This window comes from Sceloporus undulatus, chromosome 9 (assembly GCF_019175285.1).
Source record: "Sceloporus undulatus isolate JIND9_A2432 ecotype Alabama chromosome 9, SceUnd_v1.1, whole genome shotgun sequence".
Classification (NCBI taxonomy): domain Eukaryota; kingdom Metazoa; phylum Chordata; class Lepidosauria; order Squamata; family Phrynosomatidae; genus Sceloporus; species Sceloporus undulatus.
Window position 1 is genome coordinate 30,500,269 of NC_056530.1, and position 17,616 is coordinate 30,517,884.

At 45.9% G+C, this 17,616-nt stretch overlaps 2 protein-coding genes across 7 annotated transcripts in view; one reads left to right on the plus strand and one right to left on the minus strand.

The window, feature by feature from the left end:
- Positions 1-615, minus strand: part of POGZ (pogo transposable element derived with ZNF domain) — a 28,350-nt gene extending 27,735 nt beyond the window's left edge. For 3 of the 5 annotated variants that reach the window (XM_042439715.1, XM_042439712.1, XM_042439711.1), the window contains exon 1: positions 295-615. The gene's annotated coding sequence lies outside the window, so the exon portion shown is untranslated. The remainder of the gene's footprint in view (positions 1-294) is intronic. The other 2 variants (XM_042439714.1, XM_042439713.1) reach the window with 1 other exon arrangement.
- A 4,115-nt stretch (positions 616-4,730) lies between these two features.
- LOC121915434 (methanethiol oxidase-like) lies at positions 4,731-17,175 on the plus strand. 2 transcript variants are annotated; one of them, XM_042439720.1, is made up of 13 exons: positions 4,834-4,881; positions 8,370-8,429; positions 8,619-8,672; positions 9,011-9,123; positions 10,825-11,010; positions 11,133-11,253; positions 11,978-12,160; positions 12,567-12,745; positions 14,187-14,265; positions 14,406-14,527; positions 15,032-15,124; positions 15,611-15,729; positions 15,941-17,175. In XM_042439720.1, the coding sequence occupies exons 1-13, from the start codon at positions 4,878-4,880 to the stop codon at positions 16,101-16,103; spliced, it is 1,476 nt and encodes a 491-aa protein (XP_042295654.1). In that variant the 5' UTR covers positions 4,834-4,877; the 3' UTR covers positions 16,104-17,175. The 2 variants fall into 2 exon arrangements, with proteins under 2 accessions (XP_042295655.1, XP_042295654.1); XM_042439721.1 differs by lacking the exon at positions 8,370-8,429 and having other exon boundaries at positions 4,731-4,881.
- The last annotated feature ends 441 nt before the right edge of the window (positions 17,176-17,616 follow it).

A 17,616-nucleotide genomic window follows, 5' to 3' on the forward strand; every position in this document is an offset into this window, starting at 1 on the left:
CGTCCCGCTTTGTGTGTGTGTGCGCGGCGTCTCTCTCTAGGTGCGTTGCGCGCGCATACACATACCCTCTCCTTACAGACCCATTCTCTTTTCCCCACCCCCCACCCCAAAAAAAGCCGGGCAGTTCGAACCGGTTTCCCAACGGTCGCCCGGAACGGCTGAGGGGTCGCAACACGCGTGCGCAGAACAGAAGGCCTTTCTTTCCCCTTCTCTTTCCCCCCCGTTCGACCGCGACAGGAACCGTTTTCCTTCGCGTCCGCCTCTCCCCTACATAACGGACCGGCGCCAACGCACCTTCCCACAGTCTCCTTGGCGGCGCTCCCGCTGCTGGTGCTGCCAGCAGTAGCAGTAGTAATAGTAGTAGCGGCGGCTGTGCTTCGGCTGCCTCCGCCTCCTCCTCCGCGGCTTCTCCCTCACGCTCTTAAAGGGGCACACGCCCCTTAAAGGGCTCTTGAAGAGCCGCCGCGCATGAAGCCTCCCCTCTTTATATTTACTTCGTTGCTTTAAGATAATAATATGGCTGCGGCTTGATATGATATATATCTATATGTACACAAGCACACTCACACTCCACACCACACACACATATACACAAAAAAGGGGGTCCGGGGCTTGGCGTAGGGATACGGTGACGTCACTTCCTCCGTCCACAGCCAGGCCCCGCTCCTGATTGGAGGGAGGGCGCGTGACGTCACCGGCGGCGGGGCTGGCGGCGCAGCCTAACCCGACCCCCGCTGGACGAGGAGGGTCAAGTTTGTCTGAGGCAAAAAATGGGCCTCTCTTTTTGTGAGGGGAATAAAGTGTTTTTGGAGCTTGTTTGTTGTTGTTTTCTTTTCACCTCACATCCTCGATAAAATAAACAAATAGATGAATATAATGGTCCTTGAGTGATTCTTGCCCACTGGGGAAATGGAGTGTTATTTAACAAACTAACACTCCCAAAGTTAAATGCTAGAGATGGAAGGGACCCCTGAGGGCCATCTAGACCAGCCCCCTTCTGCCATGCAGAAATACACAGAAGCACAGTATCCTAGAGTTGGAAGGCACCTCAACCCCAGTCCAACCCTATTCTGCCCTGCAGGAACTCCCCGTCAAAGCATCCCCATTGACAGATGGCACTCCAGCCTCTGTTTGAAGACCTCCAAAGAAGGAGACTCCAAGGCAATATCTTCCACTGTCAGGAAGTTCCTCCTAATGTTGAGTTTGAACCCATTGCTCCTTGTCCTGTTCTCTGGAGCAGCAGGAAACAAGCTTGCTCCATCCTCAGGCTCCACAGATCATAACATGAATTTGAACTCTTATCCCAGGAAGGCAAACATGATTCAAAGCTGAGGGGGAAATCTCTTTTCCTGTAGTTTGAATCCATTGCTCTGGGTCCTATTCTCTGGAGCAGCAGGAAACAAGCTTGCTCCATCCTCGATATGACATCCCTTCAAATACTTAATGAGAGCCATTAGGGCTGAAGGGTGGGATATAAATACCTAAATAATAATAATAATAATAATAATAATAATAATAATAATAATAACAACAGCGCTACTGATCTTCCAGGAACTACGCAACTTTGTGACTGGAGTTATTCCATAGCTTCAAACCCACGCAAACAAACATGGGACAATGTTGTGGTTGTTGTATACGCTGAGACAACAACGCCCAGAGGCCGCATCCTAATTCGGCAAGAATTTTAACACCTTCAGGCTTTTTAAACGAACAGTTAATTAGAACCAGAGACTGGTAGCGAACTACTTAGATCATTACGTCTTCCTTGGAACAACTTAATGATGCCTAGCGCATGTTTAGAGCCTTGTGGCCAGAACAAATCCTACTCTTGTTAGGAAGCTGGGAGCAGGAACCTACTATTATACTTCCAGATAAAACCAGTGCTTATGTTTGGGAAGTCAAAGGCTTTCATAGGTCTACGTTTGCATCTGCGCTGCAGGAATAATGCAGTGTAGACACCGCTTAAAACTGCCACGGCTCAACGCTGTGGACTTTGGGGATGTGTGGTTCGCCGTTTCACAAAACTACAAACCCTGCCATCCCAAAGCGTGGAGCCGCGCTGGTTAGAGTGGTGTCAAACTGGATTGTTTCTGCCGTCTCTAACATCCCTTCACTGTTTATTATCACATCGCCGTAAACGCTTTGGGGGTTGGCTTTTATAACATAGGGGGAAAATGCTTTATATTGTGTTTTAAGTGATTTGTACGCTGCCCCGAAATCCCATAATACAGGGCATGGTGCAAAAATGTCAACAAATATATACTGTACATCAGGGGTAGGCAACCTTTTTGAGCCGGGGCCGGGTTGCTGTCCCTCAGACAACTGGGGAGCCGAAGCCAAATAAATAAATAAATAAATAAATTTTTAAAAAATTAAATAAATAAATAAACCGGGACAAATGTGGGACAAAAATTTCAAATGGAGGACACTTTTTTTAAAAATGGAGGACACACTAAAAAAATTGCTGATTTTTAAAAAAATGTTAATATAAATGCATGTTTCGGAGGCTTCTATAGACAATTACCCCCCCTTGCCCGCCACTTGCCCCCCCTTGCCCGCCTCCTCCTGATAGGCCAAAGGCCCCACGCCCTCATGCGAGAGGCCAAAGGCTCCGGCGGCAATCGGCGGCAGGATCGGGCTGGGGCCGGTCCCAAGGCCTTGCTGGGCCGCATCCGGCCCGCGGGCCGCAGGTTGCCTACCTCTGCTGTACATACTCGTGTATAGAAATGTTAGTCAAAAAACTGACCCCAGAAACCTGTGTCGACTTATCCTCAGGTCAATATAAGTAAGTATACTTTAATACTTAAGGAAAAAGGGAACCATACTCTGACAAAAGCCTTTAGTATGAGCGCAAAAAGTTCATGTCTGTTGGGATTTTGTATGTTCTTTGGCATTGTTTTCCTTTGCATCATCCTTTGCATCCTTTGTTACGTGGCCCTAAATTTTACCCTCGACTTATCCATGGGTCACGTCAAAATCCCTAATTCTGGTTCCAAAATCTGCCCTCGGCTTGAACACGAGGTTGAATTATAGTTGAGTATATACTTCCCTTTAAAGTCCTTGGCATATTCTGTCCTTTCAGAATTAGCGACAGTGAAGGAGCAGCCCAAGGAGCGAAGCAACGTTCACAGAATAAACAACACGAAATAGAAGTAAACGCTCATTCTTTGTTAAATATGGTTCACGAAGGGAATCTGTAAAGTTGTGCCCAGCAGAGGGGGTCAATGCGCGCAAAATTGTCCATGTCCGCAATGGTGTTGGCCTCCTTCCATGGTTAAGGAGATCTTCCAGATGTCCCATGCAAAACACTGCTTACCGTAAACCACATAGTTCCTCTTCCAGTTTATCCATGTCCCTTTCCTGTGTTCGCTAGCTTTTCGTTTGGCTGGAACAACCTATTTAGTTTAAATTAACAAGGGGAACAATAAAACCAGGGTCAGTCAAGATCTAGAAACAAACCCCGCAGCTGGTTTCTTTATGGGAACAAACACAACACAGTCAGTCCTCCACATTGACTTTTGCAGATTGGATGGTTCACGGATTTGATTCGTATGTTCTCTCTAGGACTCTCTAGGTTCTCCAGAGCAACTCTGTGCTCAATATCTGCCAGCGATTCCTAGAGAGAACCTAGCGATTCCTAGAGAGAACACTTCTCTATCCATTTGTAGGTCCTCCAGTGCAATTCAGTGGTCAGCGTTGGGCAGATGTTGACCACAGACTTGCTCTGGAGGACCTGCTCAGGTCTTGCAAACTCAAGGCAGCCATGGTTTCCTTGATGGAGTCTCTCCAACTGGGATGTAGTCTTCTGCTTTTAGTACTGCCTTCCACTTTACCAAGCATTATTATCTTATCTAGAGAGTCATGATGCACAATATCGCATAATATAACTCCACATTTCTATGGTTCCACCAGTTCCAGTGAATAAATACATGGGCCTTAGCCACTGACTGATGCTGGGGATACATCAGTGTTGAAGAGAAATCAGAAATGAAGGTGCAACTTGGAGTTTGACACCACTTTGACAGTCACATAGAGTCATAGAAGCATAAGGCTGAAGAGCTCCTAATGGTCATCCAGTCCAACCCCCTTCTGCCATGCAGAAACTCTCAATCAAAGCATCCCCGACAGATGACCATCCAGCCTCTTTTTAAAAGCCTCCAAAGGAGACTCTGCCACTCTCTGAGGGAACCATACTATGGAATCCTGGGATTTGTCGTTCTCTGTGGCTCTCTGACAGAGAAGGCTAAATATCTCACTGAACTACAAATGTAAGAATCCCATAGCATGGAGCCATGGCATTAAAGCAGTGTCAATCTGCATGTGGAGACCCAGCCTGGATGATGTGAGGAATCTCTGTATGTGCAGAAACATAACTTTTGGTCGCTGCTTTTGTGAGGAAAGCCAACCCTGAATTGCCTATCACTTCCAAAGCTGGGCTCAGATAAGACATGCTTAGGCTGGGCTGTTCCAGAGCTCTGAAAAAGGGTTTCATAGATTGAAGTTGCACCTTTTCACCTTTGCTCACAGAATATTTCCCTGCCGGTCGAAGCTGAAGTGGATGCATGCTTATCCATAGGGTCTGTAAAGAAAGGATCCAAGTTAGAAGACGGGGAAAGGAGGAAAGAATAATAATATTATTTCAAGAAGGAGAAAACCAATCGTCTTTCATCCTGGGATCCCTCCCTCTGCAGCTGCTGCGTGTGGCACAGTTTCCGAGAGCTTCCTCCATGTAACACGCCTTCTCTCCACCCCTTCAGCTGTGGCATATATGACCCTTGCTTCACAGCGGTGCTCCAAAGCTGTGTGGTCTCCTTTTGTTTGGCAAGAGAAAAGTCTTCCCAACCCGCCGAGGGAACAAGACATAACTTAGATCCGGCATGGGTAAGAGAAACCTTACTCAGCTTGCAAAGTAGCATTGCTGGACAGTGTGCAACCCGTGGGACACCGGAGGGTTCACTTCGGAAAAGGGATTGTTTCATTCTCTGGATCCTGTAGACGGTGGAGGAATGAGAGGTGATAGGTTAGCCCTGGTTAAATATTGGGTGTCATATTGAGGAGGGAGCAAGCTTGTTTTCTGCTGCTCCAGAGAACAAGACCTGGAGCAATGGATTCAAATGAGAGGAAAAGGGATTCCACCAAAATGGTGAAGGGTCCGGAAACCATGAAGCCCAGTGAGGAGAGACTTAGTATGTTCAGCCAAGAGAAGAGACGGTTAAGAGGTGATACGATAGCCCTGTTTAAGCATTTGGAGGGATGTCATACCGAGGAGGGAGCAAGCTTGTTTTCTGCTGCTCCAGAGAATAGGACCCAGAGCAATGAATGCAAGCTACAGGAAAAGAGACTCCACCTAACTTCTTGATAGTAAGAGCTGTCTGACATTGGGATACATTCCCTCAGAAGGTCATGGAGTCCCCTTCCTTGGAGGTCTTTAAACAGAGGCTGGATGGCCATTTGTCAATGGGGATGCTTTGACTGAGAGTTCCTGCATGGCAGAATGGGGTTGGACTGGATGGCCCTTGGGGTCTCCTCCAACTCTGTGATTCTAGATGCGGTATCTATAGTGAAATCTTTCGGTTCTGTCTCTGCCATGGGTGGCAAAACTATGTGTACGTTCCCACCAAACTCTCTTTTGCATCTGTCAGGTCCTTTAGCCCTATCGGAAAGACTAACACAGAAAGTATAAGATGAGCAAAAGAACAGGAAGATAAGAATACCTTTGAGCTAACACGGTTCCCATTTATTTCCTATGTAAATCAAACGAATGAAGGAAGAACTCACATTCGATCAACCGATGGTTCCGTTGGAAAGGAGGGTGCAAATGGCACTAGGTGACACTTTCTGGGTTTGGCGGATCTGCTGGATGGATAGAAAAGTGAGTCGCCTCCCTTTCCGTCTCAGCCAGCAGCTCCACCAGACCCAGAAAAGTCTGTTGAAAAGAGGTGAAGGGGTATTAAAAATGTGTGTCAAACATACTAGGTATAGCGCTGTCACAGTGTAAGCCTAGGTGTGTTTCTTCAAAGGTAAGTCTCGCTGTTTTCAGTAAGTCCCACCAACTACATACCCTCCAACTATCCTGATTTGAAAGGGACCGTCTCGGTTATTCCTCTGTCATTTCTCTCTCTCCGCAGGGTGACATGGCTGCAAAAAGAGAAAGGGGAAATGTGGTTTTCAACATGCATCATTTGCAATTGATGTTCGGTGGCAGCTCCACTTTATGGTGCTTTGGGCAGCCCTTATCTGAAGCACCCGTTTCCATTTATGTTGCCAGGCCTTTGGAAAGCTCCAGTCCTAAAAGGGAGTTCCTAACTGAGCCATAACTGAGCTATATCCCTTCAGCTTATTGCCGCTATAAAGCCATTTCCCCCCACTCTTCTCCACTCTTTATTTAATGTGTTAATTATTAAACAGGACGTGGTGCAGAGTCAGGAAAACCTAATCCCAGTTATGTTTGCATCCGCACTGCAGAAATAATCTGGTTTGACGCCACTTTAACTGCCATGGCTCAGTACTATGTAGCTTGCTGTGGCACCAGAGATAGTCCACACACAAAAAAAAACAGAGACTCGGGGAGATCTGAGAACCCTAATTGTAATGTTTTGATCCTATTTTAAACTGCAATAGCTCTGTCCTATAGAGCCTTGGGATCTGTAGTCTGGAGAGAGAGACACAATTCTCTATTGCACTCTTTTGAACCGTTCGGTGAGAGCTCTCTAGCAAAGAATTGTAAGGACCTCACCAAACTGCAAACGCAGTTAAAGCAGTTTGTGTTATGAAACTAACGCAATTGTGTAATGTGGATACACCCTCAAAAAACAATCCCAAAAGTCATAAGTTCTCTGTTTGGTTTTTGCAACTGACAAGCAATGAAAACCATCTTCTTGCCTCACAGCGATAAACCAGCCGCGTGACACGACAGCATGATGCGGCGTTTCAAGGGATCGCAAAAACATGGGGATAAAATATGAGCTTTTAAAGCCAGGGACAGCTGTTTTGCAGAAAGGATAGTTCTTCCATCGCAGACCCAGCCAGGCCTTGCCTTGAATTTCCTGGGTTTTGGGTTCCTACCCTGCAACGTGCCAGGGATGCAAACCGGACACGTTTGGCCACGCAACATCCGAGGGTGGTCAAGGTGGCAAAAGTTATTCGCGAGGAAGAACACACAATTTTGGAGAGTTGTGCAGCAGTTTCCTTTGGCCTGGGCCTACTGGGAAGGTCAAGGCGCCATCAACTCCTGTCCTCAATGGTCCAAAACACACTGCAGAAATAATCCAGTTTGAGAGCTCCTGCTGCCAATGTCTTTCTTTCCGTTACTCTCAAAGGTGCTGCCGCATCTCTCTACACATTAAAATCTGGATTAAAATCTAGAATGGGGTCACCACCCCAATGATGTCAAAGCTAGCAGCCACCAGTGGCTTTTCCCTAGTTGTTTCGGTGCGTAATATTATTGTAGAGGTTGCGTTTCCAAAAGTAGGGTCTGCCAACGTTTACACTTTGGGTCAAGATCTGAAGCAGGTTGACGCCAGTTTCTGTAAAGGAAGCTTCTCTCTATTTACATGGAAGAGATTTGGGGGTACTTTCCAGTATTTGGAACAGTAAAGCCCAGCTGGCGCTCCTCCTGAATAGAGGATGTGCCACTTTGCAACATGTTGCAGAGTGCATTGCAAAGCACTGAAGGTTCCTGCAGGATCTGGGTGTCCTCTGCAAAGGCCTTTTGCAACCCATGACCCAGAACATCTTATGAAGCCCTTAGACTTCCTTTGGATCCCTTGCGTGACAGAGACAGCAGCTGTCTCAGTAGCCTTTACAGAGCCATAAACATAAAACTTAGGAGAGGGAAGGTTCAGCCTGAATTACTGGTCTATAAAACTGAAAAATGTCTGGTCCTGAAACTCCGTCTTGAGGCCAAAGGAGCTCCTAAAAGCCAAGTATGACCGTTCCAAAACATCTTCTTAAAAACATTCCCTCACATCCGCTGGATCTTGTCTGTGGATGTGTGGGTATGTGCGTATGTTCAAGTTGCAGTATGTGCATTTATGGTGACCCCATGGATTTCAAAGGGTTTTCTTAAGCAAAAGAAATCCTCGACAGCGTTTTTGCAAGTTTCTTCCTCTGAAATATATCCTGCAGCACTTGGTATCCGTTGTTGGTTTCCCATCCAAGTACTAACCCTATAAGTCTCTCAGAACAGACAGGATCTGGTGCTTTTAAGGATGCTTTGCTGAATCTCAAATGGTCTTAAATATGGGAGGGTAGTGGATCTGGCAGTCCCTGGCTCAATGTGTGTGTGTGTGTGTGTGTGTGTGTGTGTGTGTATATATATATATATATATATAATGTAGCACCTTGCATTTCTTTATGGCTCATTGCAGATGACAGACTCCCACCAACTTCTTTGGCTGCTTCCCAGAGCTCAGCAGAGTTCCTTATTGGTGGGGACTAGATCTCCCAGACTCCCAACATAGCCACCGAAACTGCAAAACAAAAGCAATTCCCCCAAGATTTTGTATGCTCTCTGGACAACTGACCAAAGCTGAGATCTCTCTAAACTTTCTGGGTTTCATTTTGGGATTTGAGACCATGTTTTATCAAGCCTAAAAATGTCCTATTTCTGTTTGTAGCAAAATGCGGAGCGTGTGGACCTGGTTACAAAAGTCCCTTGGACGCCATGAAAGGTAAGCCCAACCTTCTTTGACCTAAACGGGAGCAACGTTTTTATTGCCTCTCTATCTGAAGGCACCAGGATGCTAAGCAGGGTCAGCCCTGGTCAATACTTGGTTGGGAGACTGCCAAGGAATACCAGGCACTATAGGCTATATAGATGAACTAGCAAAACCACCCCTGAGGATCCCTCGCCTAAGAAAACCCCATGAAATTCATGGGGTCGCCATAAGCCAACAAAAGACTTGAAGGCACATATGCGCATGCTCCCTGAAGTAATGCACAAGGGTGTCTTTAAGAGCACATTTCTGTGTTTGAATATACTACAGATGTTTCTTTTCTTTCCTGAAAGGTCCCCGGGAGGAGATTGTCTACCTGCCCTGTATCTACAGGAATACTGGGAAACAGAAACCGGATTATTTGGCCACCGTTGATGTGGATCCCAAATCCTCAACCTATTGCCAAGTACGTTTCGTTCAGAGTTTTCCTTCTGGTCAGAATCACCTCTTCCTTGTTCCTAAATGGACTTTGGCAACGGCAGTTTGGCTAGAAGCAAGCTGTTTTCTCAAAAGGAAGAGGGAAATAACCTTTGCCGTGAAATAAGAAAGAGTGTAATAGTGTAATAGTTTTAGTGTTGGACTGCAACTCTGGAGGTAGGATTCGATTCCCGGCTCGACTATGACAACTGGTGACCCTGGGCAAGTCACACTGTCTCAGCCTCAGGGGAAGGCAATGGCAAACCTCCTCTGAACAAACCTTGCCAAGAAAACCCCAGGATAGGTTCGCCTTAGGGTTGCCATAAGACAGAAATGACTCAAGAAGGCACCCAACAACAACAACGTGCGATGAGACATTTGGGTTATCCTTGCAGCCAAATGAAGTGGTAGGACTCTGAATGGGGACAGCCTTACTTACCCGATCTCAGGGCCTGGGTTGTTTTTCTCTGGTCCTCCGAGGGAAGAGGAGGAATCCCAGGGCAAGATCTGCCTTTAAAAGTGTACATGTATGTGTGTGTGCATATGCATCTCCTAAGTCCAGCCTCTTCCAACTATTGCTTCTGGTCTTTCTCCATACATGTGATTTTTCTGGTGATCACACCAGATTAAGGAAATCTTAAGGATCAGAGGACAGGCTTCCAAACGGTGCATTCGATCGACTGAAGCAAAGGAGGCCATGGCCCTGAGTTTGCAAGACCTGAGCTGGGCTGGGGATGACTTGGAGGTCTGATCCATGTTGTTTTTTAACATTCGAATGTGAAGGATAATTCTACATGGCAGACTCTGTTAAAAAAAAAAAACCAAACACGTTACTATTGTGATTCACGTATTTTTTTAAAGATGAAGCCATCACAAACCAGCTCTTGCAAGCTGTTAGTTATGTTGTGTGACTGCATGCTTTCCATTCAAAAACAGAAAGGTGAACAGGACAAATGTGGGCAAGGCCCGTTCCCACTCCCAACAAGTCTCTCTTCATATCTGAGTGGTTCAGGTTGCTCAATTGTTTGCTTTTAAGCTTTAGGGGAAGCGTCAGTCTGGTTCGGCCAGATACCTTGTCCAAACTTACCTAAAGGGATTTGAATGGCCTCGGTTGGCAAAAATAAATGCCACAAATATTAGTCCGACACAGAAAGTATGTGCCTCTCCATCCCTCCTTTACCATCTTCCCAATGCTGAGTCTGCTAAGAAACTCCTAGCTAGGCAGAGAAACAAGGAGGGAAAATGGGGGCCCCAGTGTGCTTTATACAAAGAGGATTCACAAGGCCTGGTCCTATGAATTCGAATCAGAGGCTATGTTAACAGAGAGAGATCTCGCACCACCTTTGAGACTAAGTGAAAGAAAGGAGTTGGCAAACATGAGCTTTTGTAGACCCAAGTCTGCTTCTTTAGATGCATTTCCAAATGATGCATTTCCAAATGCATCTGAGGAAGTAAACTTAGGTCTACGAACTCTCCCACTGCCAACTTCTTTCTTTCAGTTAGTCTCAAAGGTGCTACAAGATCTCTGGACATACTGATTCTACAGACTTCCATGGCTATATCTTTTACCATTTTGTTAACTGTATTGTGCCTGTGCTTGGGATTCTCCCTCTTGCCATTTGTGGAAGGTGGATCTCCAGCTCATAGGACAGAGCCTTGTGTCTTCAATTGCATTTTTGCCATTTCCTAGGTTATCCATCGCCTGCCCATGCCCAATGTCAATGATGAGCTGCACCACACCGGGTGGAACGCCTGCAGCAGTTGCTTCGGAGATACAACCAAGAAGCGGAACAGGCTGATCCTTCCTAGTTTGATCTCCTCCCGGATTTACGTGGTTGATACAGGCACAGACCAGCGGGCTCCCAGGCTCCATAAGGTACGGACTCCCCCAATTCTAGCCCCTTTCCAGATAACGCAGGGTGCATCTATGTTGTAGAAATACAGCACGGCAGTTTCATTTGAGAGCCTCACTTTCTCTGTGCAAACACTTCTGCGTAGGTTGTCGAGCCCATCGACGTATACTGGAAGTGCAACTTGGCCAATCCTCACACCAGCCATTGCCTGGGGAGCGGGGAAATCATGATCAGCACCATGGGAGACCCTTCCGGCAACGGCAAAGGTATGAATTGTGGGATTCAGCATCTGCTTTGCAAAATTTCTGAAGAAACTTGCCAAGGAAACCCCAATTAGGTTTGCCTTAGAGGTCGGAAATGACTCAAAGACACACCACAACAACAAAGTACAGACATACTTTAGTCCACGAAGTAGATGTTTTCCTGGGCATTACCTCCTGAAATTTTGGTCCCAGAGGCAGGAATAACAGGGAACCAACGCATCACCAAAAAGAAAAGCAGTTCAAAATGCTTTTGCAAACTTCGTATCCGAAACTATCAATATGTACTGAAAACATGTCCAGAAACAGCTGTGCTGACCTTACAGCAAAGTACAGAAACATCCAAAACATAGGCCAATGCAAAGGCACAAAATACATGTTGCAAGCTTTCTTTGTCAGACGGAGGTGTTAAAAATCAAACTGTAGAAAGAAAAATATGAAGACAGTAGAGTCGCAGGCCTCCATTTTGTCAAGATGTTGTTGCTGTTCCCGGATAAAATGGTATGGAGGGATATTCATGTAGGCAGGCAGAGGCAACTTGGATCTCAAAAGAAGTATCTTTCTGCGTTGCTAATGCAGTTTAAATTTTGTTTCCTGGACTTTATATGTCTCTTTCTCCCAAAGGCCAGAAGGAGGAGTGGGCAGGAGTGCTGGGTAGTATCAAAAGATATTTGGGGATTTGCCAAAAAATGAATCTTATCAACAACAGCCTTTTCTCTCCCATTCTCAGGCGGTTTTGTCCTGCTGGATGGAGAGAGCTTTGAAGTGAAGGGGAACTGGGAAAAGGGATCCAAGACGCCTCTGTTTGGCTACGATTTCTGGTACCAGCCGAGACACAACGTCTTGATGAGCACAGAATGGGGAGTGCCAAAATGCCTTGTCAACGGGTTTAATCCGGCCGACGTGGAAAAAGGTGAGAGAAGGTCTTCCTCGGTGGTGGCCCCATCCGGCTGGGGTTTAGGGGCCAACATCCAGGGCTCCATCCAACAGAAGGAGAGGTTGGAGAGAACTAGGTTGGTCCATCTCTGATCTCGTCCCATTGACAAGCAGAGGCCTTTCTATCCATGAAAAGGGTGGCTTCAGAAGGGTCTTCTCATGCAAGGAAGAAGGAGATGTGGCTGCTGGGGAGCAAAGTGGGAGCCCCCCAAAATAAGTGTTTCTGACTCTCCCATTAAATTTTCCTTCAGTCCCCACATATCTAGCCTTGCAAAAGCTTAAAACCTCAGGCCAGCAATGAATAAATGAATAAGGAGAGGGAGAAAGAGGGGGAGAGACTACTTTCCTGTTCTTTATTCATAATTATTTTTGCATCATTGAAGGCTGCTATGGCGGAAGCGTCAACGTCTGGGACTGGACCACGCATGAGCTCATCCAGACAATTGACGTGGGCAAAAACTCCATCCCTTTGGAAATCCGGTTCCTTCACAACCCCAACGCCACAGAGGGGTTTGTCGGCTGTGCCCTCAGCAGCGCAGTCCACCGATTCTACAAGACCGAGGTAACAGCAGGAGTTTTAGCAACAAGGTGACAAATATTTGGAGAGAAAGACCCCTAGAAGAGCCAAGCACCAAGTAGCCTAAATCCATGTTTGTCCAGGTTGGATTTTTGTCAGATTGGCCAATAGTTATGGTGAATGTTGGGTGAGTGTTGGGTCGCTCGGTTCTGGATTTCACACCTTGGACAGCCTCGTAATGGGTGTTCCCACTCTTGCATTCGGTCGTGTGCTCAATATACTGGTTCAACTGAATCTTTATCTTGCCTTGCTTGAAGTATGCCTAACCATGGCATGTGCCCATGGGATCCGTAGAGCTCTCCTCCAGTGCCACATTTCATATGTGTTCGGCCATGACTTACCCTCTGGAGTCCAACGATTCCAGCTTTCTTCATGGTCCAACTTTCACTCCCGTATGTAGAAAGGCATACTCCCAGCAAAGTCGCACAATTGTGCCTAAGATTTTCAGACACATCGCGCTTATCCAAGACGTAACCCATGAAGATCCAGGAATGCTCCAGCAACAAACCATTCACAGGGAAGTCCATCCGAAAGACTCTGCTGGGAGTATGCCTTTGTCTTCCCCGATTTCCTGCATCCGATAATCTTTTCTGTGCATATTCATATACTTTGCAGGTTATGGCTGGTGCTGCGTGCCAAAGATCTCAGGTTGCTCCAGAGCATGCTGGGACAATGAGCCAATGGCACCAGATTCCCCTTTGAAAATATATCCTAAAACCTCAGCAGTGCTTCAGCTCTTACTCCACAGGAATTATATGTAAATAGAGCTGGAGAGGTAGGTGAACGGTCATCAGGCCAAGGAGAAGGGCTCCATGATCTCCACAGCCCTCTGGACCCAGGCCCAAACCCGCCAGCCACTCCTTGTTGCATTATTAGCACTCTATGGAGTTGCATAAGTGAACGGCTAACCCTTTCATTTTATGGGGCGGCACAGAGACAAAATGGCTTGCTTGCCACCTGTGGCTTGTTTCTCTCTCATTGCAAGTGTTGTTTGCTCAGCTCTTGGGTCACCTTTGCATCTGCTGAGCACTATAATCCTACCAATAAGATTCCTATTGTCCACGCTTAATGGACACGTCGTATCTTGTTTGCAGAACTCTTATACGGTGGAATATGGCCAAGAGGTGATTCAAAATGAGGAAGTCTGGGGTTGAAAAATCTCACTTCCACCATCATCTCTTGCAAGGACTTCTACTAATCCCATGGCGCCTCCTGTACGGATCCCGACTTGCCCCACTGATGCCAACTTGTAGTTTCCTCCTTCTTTACTAACGTACTAACCGGACCTTCTGTACTAACCACCACTTGTAGTTTCCACCTTCTTCTGTAGCAATCATTTTGGCATCTGGACTCGCTTTCTGCTCTGCTTTGCATCCTCTTTCTGGATATAACTAACCGTTTCCTTTATGGATCCTTCTCTTTGCAGAATGGAACCTGGGCGGCCGAGAAAGTGATCCAGGTCCCTAGTAAGAAGGTGAAGGGATGGACTCTCCCAGACATGCCAGGTTAGTCTCAAAGGGCTATTTTCAAGCCGTATCTGTTACCTTCTGGCATCACCTATTCCATTGCTGGAATAGCTCTTCCTAAAGTTTAGTCAAAATCTTCTTTCCTGCAATGGTTTTTATTCCCTCATCTTTCCCTTCAGGTCTCATCACGGATATCCTGATCTCCCTGAATGATCGGTTCCTGTATTTTAGTAACTGGCTCCATGGGGACATCCGCCAATATGACATTACGAACACTCGGAAGCCCAAACTGGTGGGACAGGTAAAAACAACACACTTGGGCTGAGTTACCCAAGTCAGATTGGTTTTTAAAGGGAATGTTGGGTTGTCCTTTAGAACAGGATCTTAAAGGTGGATATCAACCCATCACATGAAAATATGGAGAAAGAAGCATTCCAAGAGTGCAAAGAACGGTGACTCCACTTGGTTGCTTCAGTTGTCACTGGCGAGAGTGGATCTGCTCTTCATTATAATCTGAATTTTAGTGGTGCTCTCCATGGTGCAGAACCTATTTTGGAGTTAATATCCTTTAAACTTTTAAAGAAATCAACCATGATATTGAAATACTCTTTAGCCCTGAAATAGGTTCAACAACCAGGATAGTATCCTTGAGGCTCCCACTAAACGCCAGATGGATTCATTGCCCCATTGACAACCACAGCCACCAGCTTTCATTGAGCCAAAGATGAATAAATCTGAGGTTTAGCTTTCCATGGCTTTGTCCTGAAGTCACTGACATCCTAACTTTGGTACTGTTTCCTTGAAGGTGTTTCTCGGTGGCAGCATTGTCAAGGGTGGGCCTGTCACTGTGATTGAAGACCAAGAAATGAACCACCAGCCAGATCCATTTGTCATCAAGGTAAACCATGGCGGCCACTTTCCTTATTTATTGTTGTATTATATTGGCGTCATTCCTCCTCTTCCCACCCACTGGCTGAAATCCCGTCGCTTACTACAGTTAGCCCTCCACATTTGCAGGTTTGACTTTGGACTCTCTAGGTCCTCCAGCGCAGCTCTGCTAGAAATTGACCATAGAGTTGTGCTAGATGACTTAAGAGATTACTAAGCGATGCCCAGGTTTCAGCAGTGGCTAGGAATTCATTTGCACATTTAAAACTACTATGCCAGCTACATCCATTCCTTGAGACGTCAAATCTGGCTACGGTATGCATGCTTTACTTACATCCTGTTTGGACTACTGCACACTCTACATGGGACTGCCTTTGGAAACTGTTGGGTTACATACAACTCCCTTGTTGGAACAGCTTCACTAGCTACCGGATCCGTCCCTTTGCCTTTGGAGATGTTTATGGGTTACTCACCTCTGGTTTCTCTTATTCTTCAGGGGAAGAGGGTTCAAGGATCTCCCCAAATGATCCAGCTGAGCTTGGATGGCAAGAGGCTGTATGTTACAACCTCCCTCTACAGTGGCTGGGATAAGCAGTTCTACCCAGACATGGTCAAGTACGACAACTTCTTTATCTTCTAGTTTTAACTGACATACTTATGTATATACATACAGTCTGCCCGCAGAAAGAAAAAGGGGCTCAGCAAAAGGGCCACCATTTTCCCATCATTGATTTGAGGGTCTGACTTTCTCTTTCCTGCCAATGGCGCACAGCTTTCCTGCACCGGCCACATTTTCTGATTCCTTTTTTTCCCCTTCTTCATTCAGGGAAGGCTCTGTCATGCTACAGATCGATGTGGATACCAACAAAGGGGGCTTGAAGGTGAACGAAAAGTTCCTCGTGGACTTCGGGAAGGAGCCGGAGGGTCCCTCCCTCGCCCACGAAATCCGCTACCCGGGTGGAGACTGCACCTCCGACATTTGGGTCTAAGCAAAGGCCACCGTGGCAAAGCACCATGGACCAGGGCACAAAAAATAGGGTCTTTTTTTCCTTTTCTAAATCCAGGCGTGAAAAATTGATGTGGGACTCTCATTGAATCAGTTTAGAAGATTCCCATGGCTTTGCACATGGTTTCATGCTCCCCATGGTGATCAAAGACCAATTTATTTAGCGATACAGTCTACCCCAGAATATATTCCTTCAGGCTGCAAGAAGGGAAAGTTGTGCTATCTTAAGATAAAATCACAGACCCCCCCCAAATTTTCCCCTCTTTAGAAAGAAACCTAGCATGGTCAGCAAGAACTATTAGCTTTCTGCTTGAGATGCTATATAGATACAGGGAATTTGAGGGTCATTTTGGAAGAGCGGAGATTATTTCAACATGCATATCTCCAAAACTGGATGCTACAAGTGGCACAGCCTAAGAAAAGCTATATCACTCAATTTGCTTTGAATATAGCAAATTGGTCTGTGTTGCACAGTATAATCTTGCTTGGATGTTTTCGTCTCCACCAGAAATATATGTACTAGAAAGCTAGACGCTTGAATTTCATTGAATCCATGGTTCCCAAGCTTTTGGGGGGGTTCAATGAACCCCTGTGACAACTTGATGTAAGCTCCATCAAAACGCACTGCCATAAAAATGCACTTAAGCACCATTGTCAAAGTAGCAGGAAGCAAAGCAAAGCAATACATCTTATATACTGTACAGTACACAACGCACATATAACATTCCCTTATTTGTTCTTTATGTGGCAATGACAACATTGTGGCACAAGAGGTCGCACTCAGATTTTGCATGTGGAACAAAAAACCCAACCTGTGGCTGCAAATAAGCCTGACCTGCAACTCCGGTGACATTTCCACTTGCAGGACTTTCAAGCCATTTTGACACTGGTTTAACTAGGGGCTTAGAAGCTCAGCATGGCTGAATACGGACTTGATCATCATCTGGAAACCAATAACCCTTCTTGGGATCTAGCACGCTTTGTGCCACCTGATTCAGAAAAAATCACTTAAACAATAGTAACAATAATAAAGGTAATCTTTGCTGTTGCTTCTACAAGCCTGCTTGCTTTTTTGGGGTCGCCAAGTTCCACCCGACCAAATGGCACGTGTGTCGCAGAACTTTGAATCCGCAAGCTACAAACAATGTTAGTTGTTCATTGTAACTACAGGCTGAGTCTCTCTTGTCTGGATTTCTGAAATCTGAAACGTTATACATAACATTACCTTCAGGTGATGTGCGTATGTAACATTAATGAATTTCGGGTTGAAACTTGGGTCCCATCTCCAAGATATCTCATGATGTAGACGCAAACCTTCCAAAATTCAAAAAGCTCCAACATCCAAAACATTTCTGGTTCCATTTTGGATAAGGGAGAGCCAAGCTGTACCTGTATGGCAGAAATTAAGATCGTGGTTATCCAGACTGGCCGAAGACCCTGGTGGTATTATTATTATTATTATTATTATTATTATTATTATTATTATTATTATTATT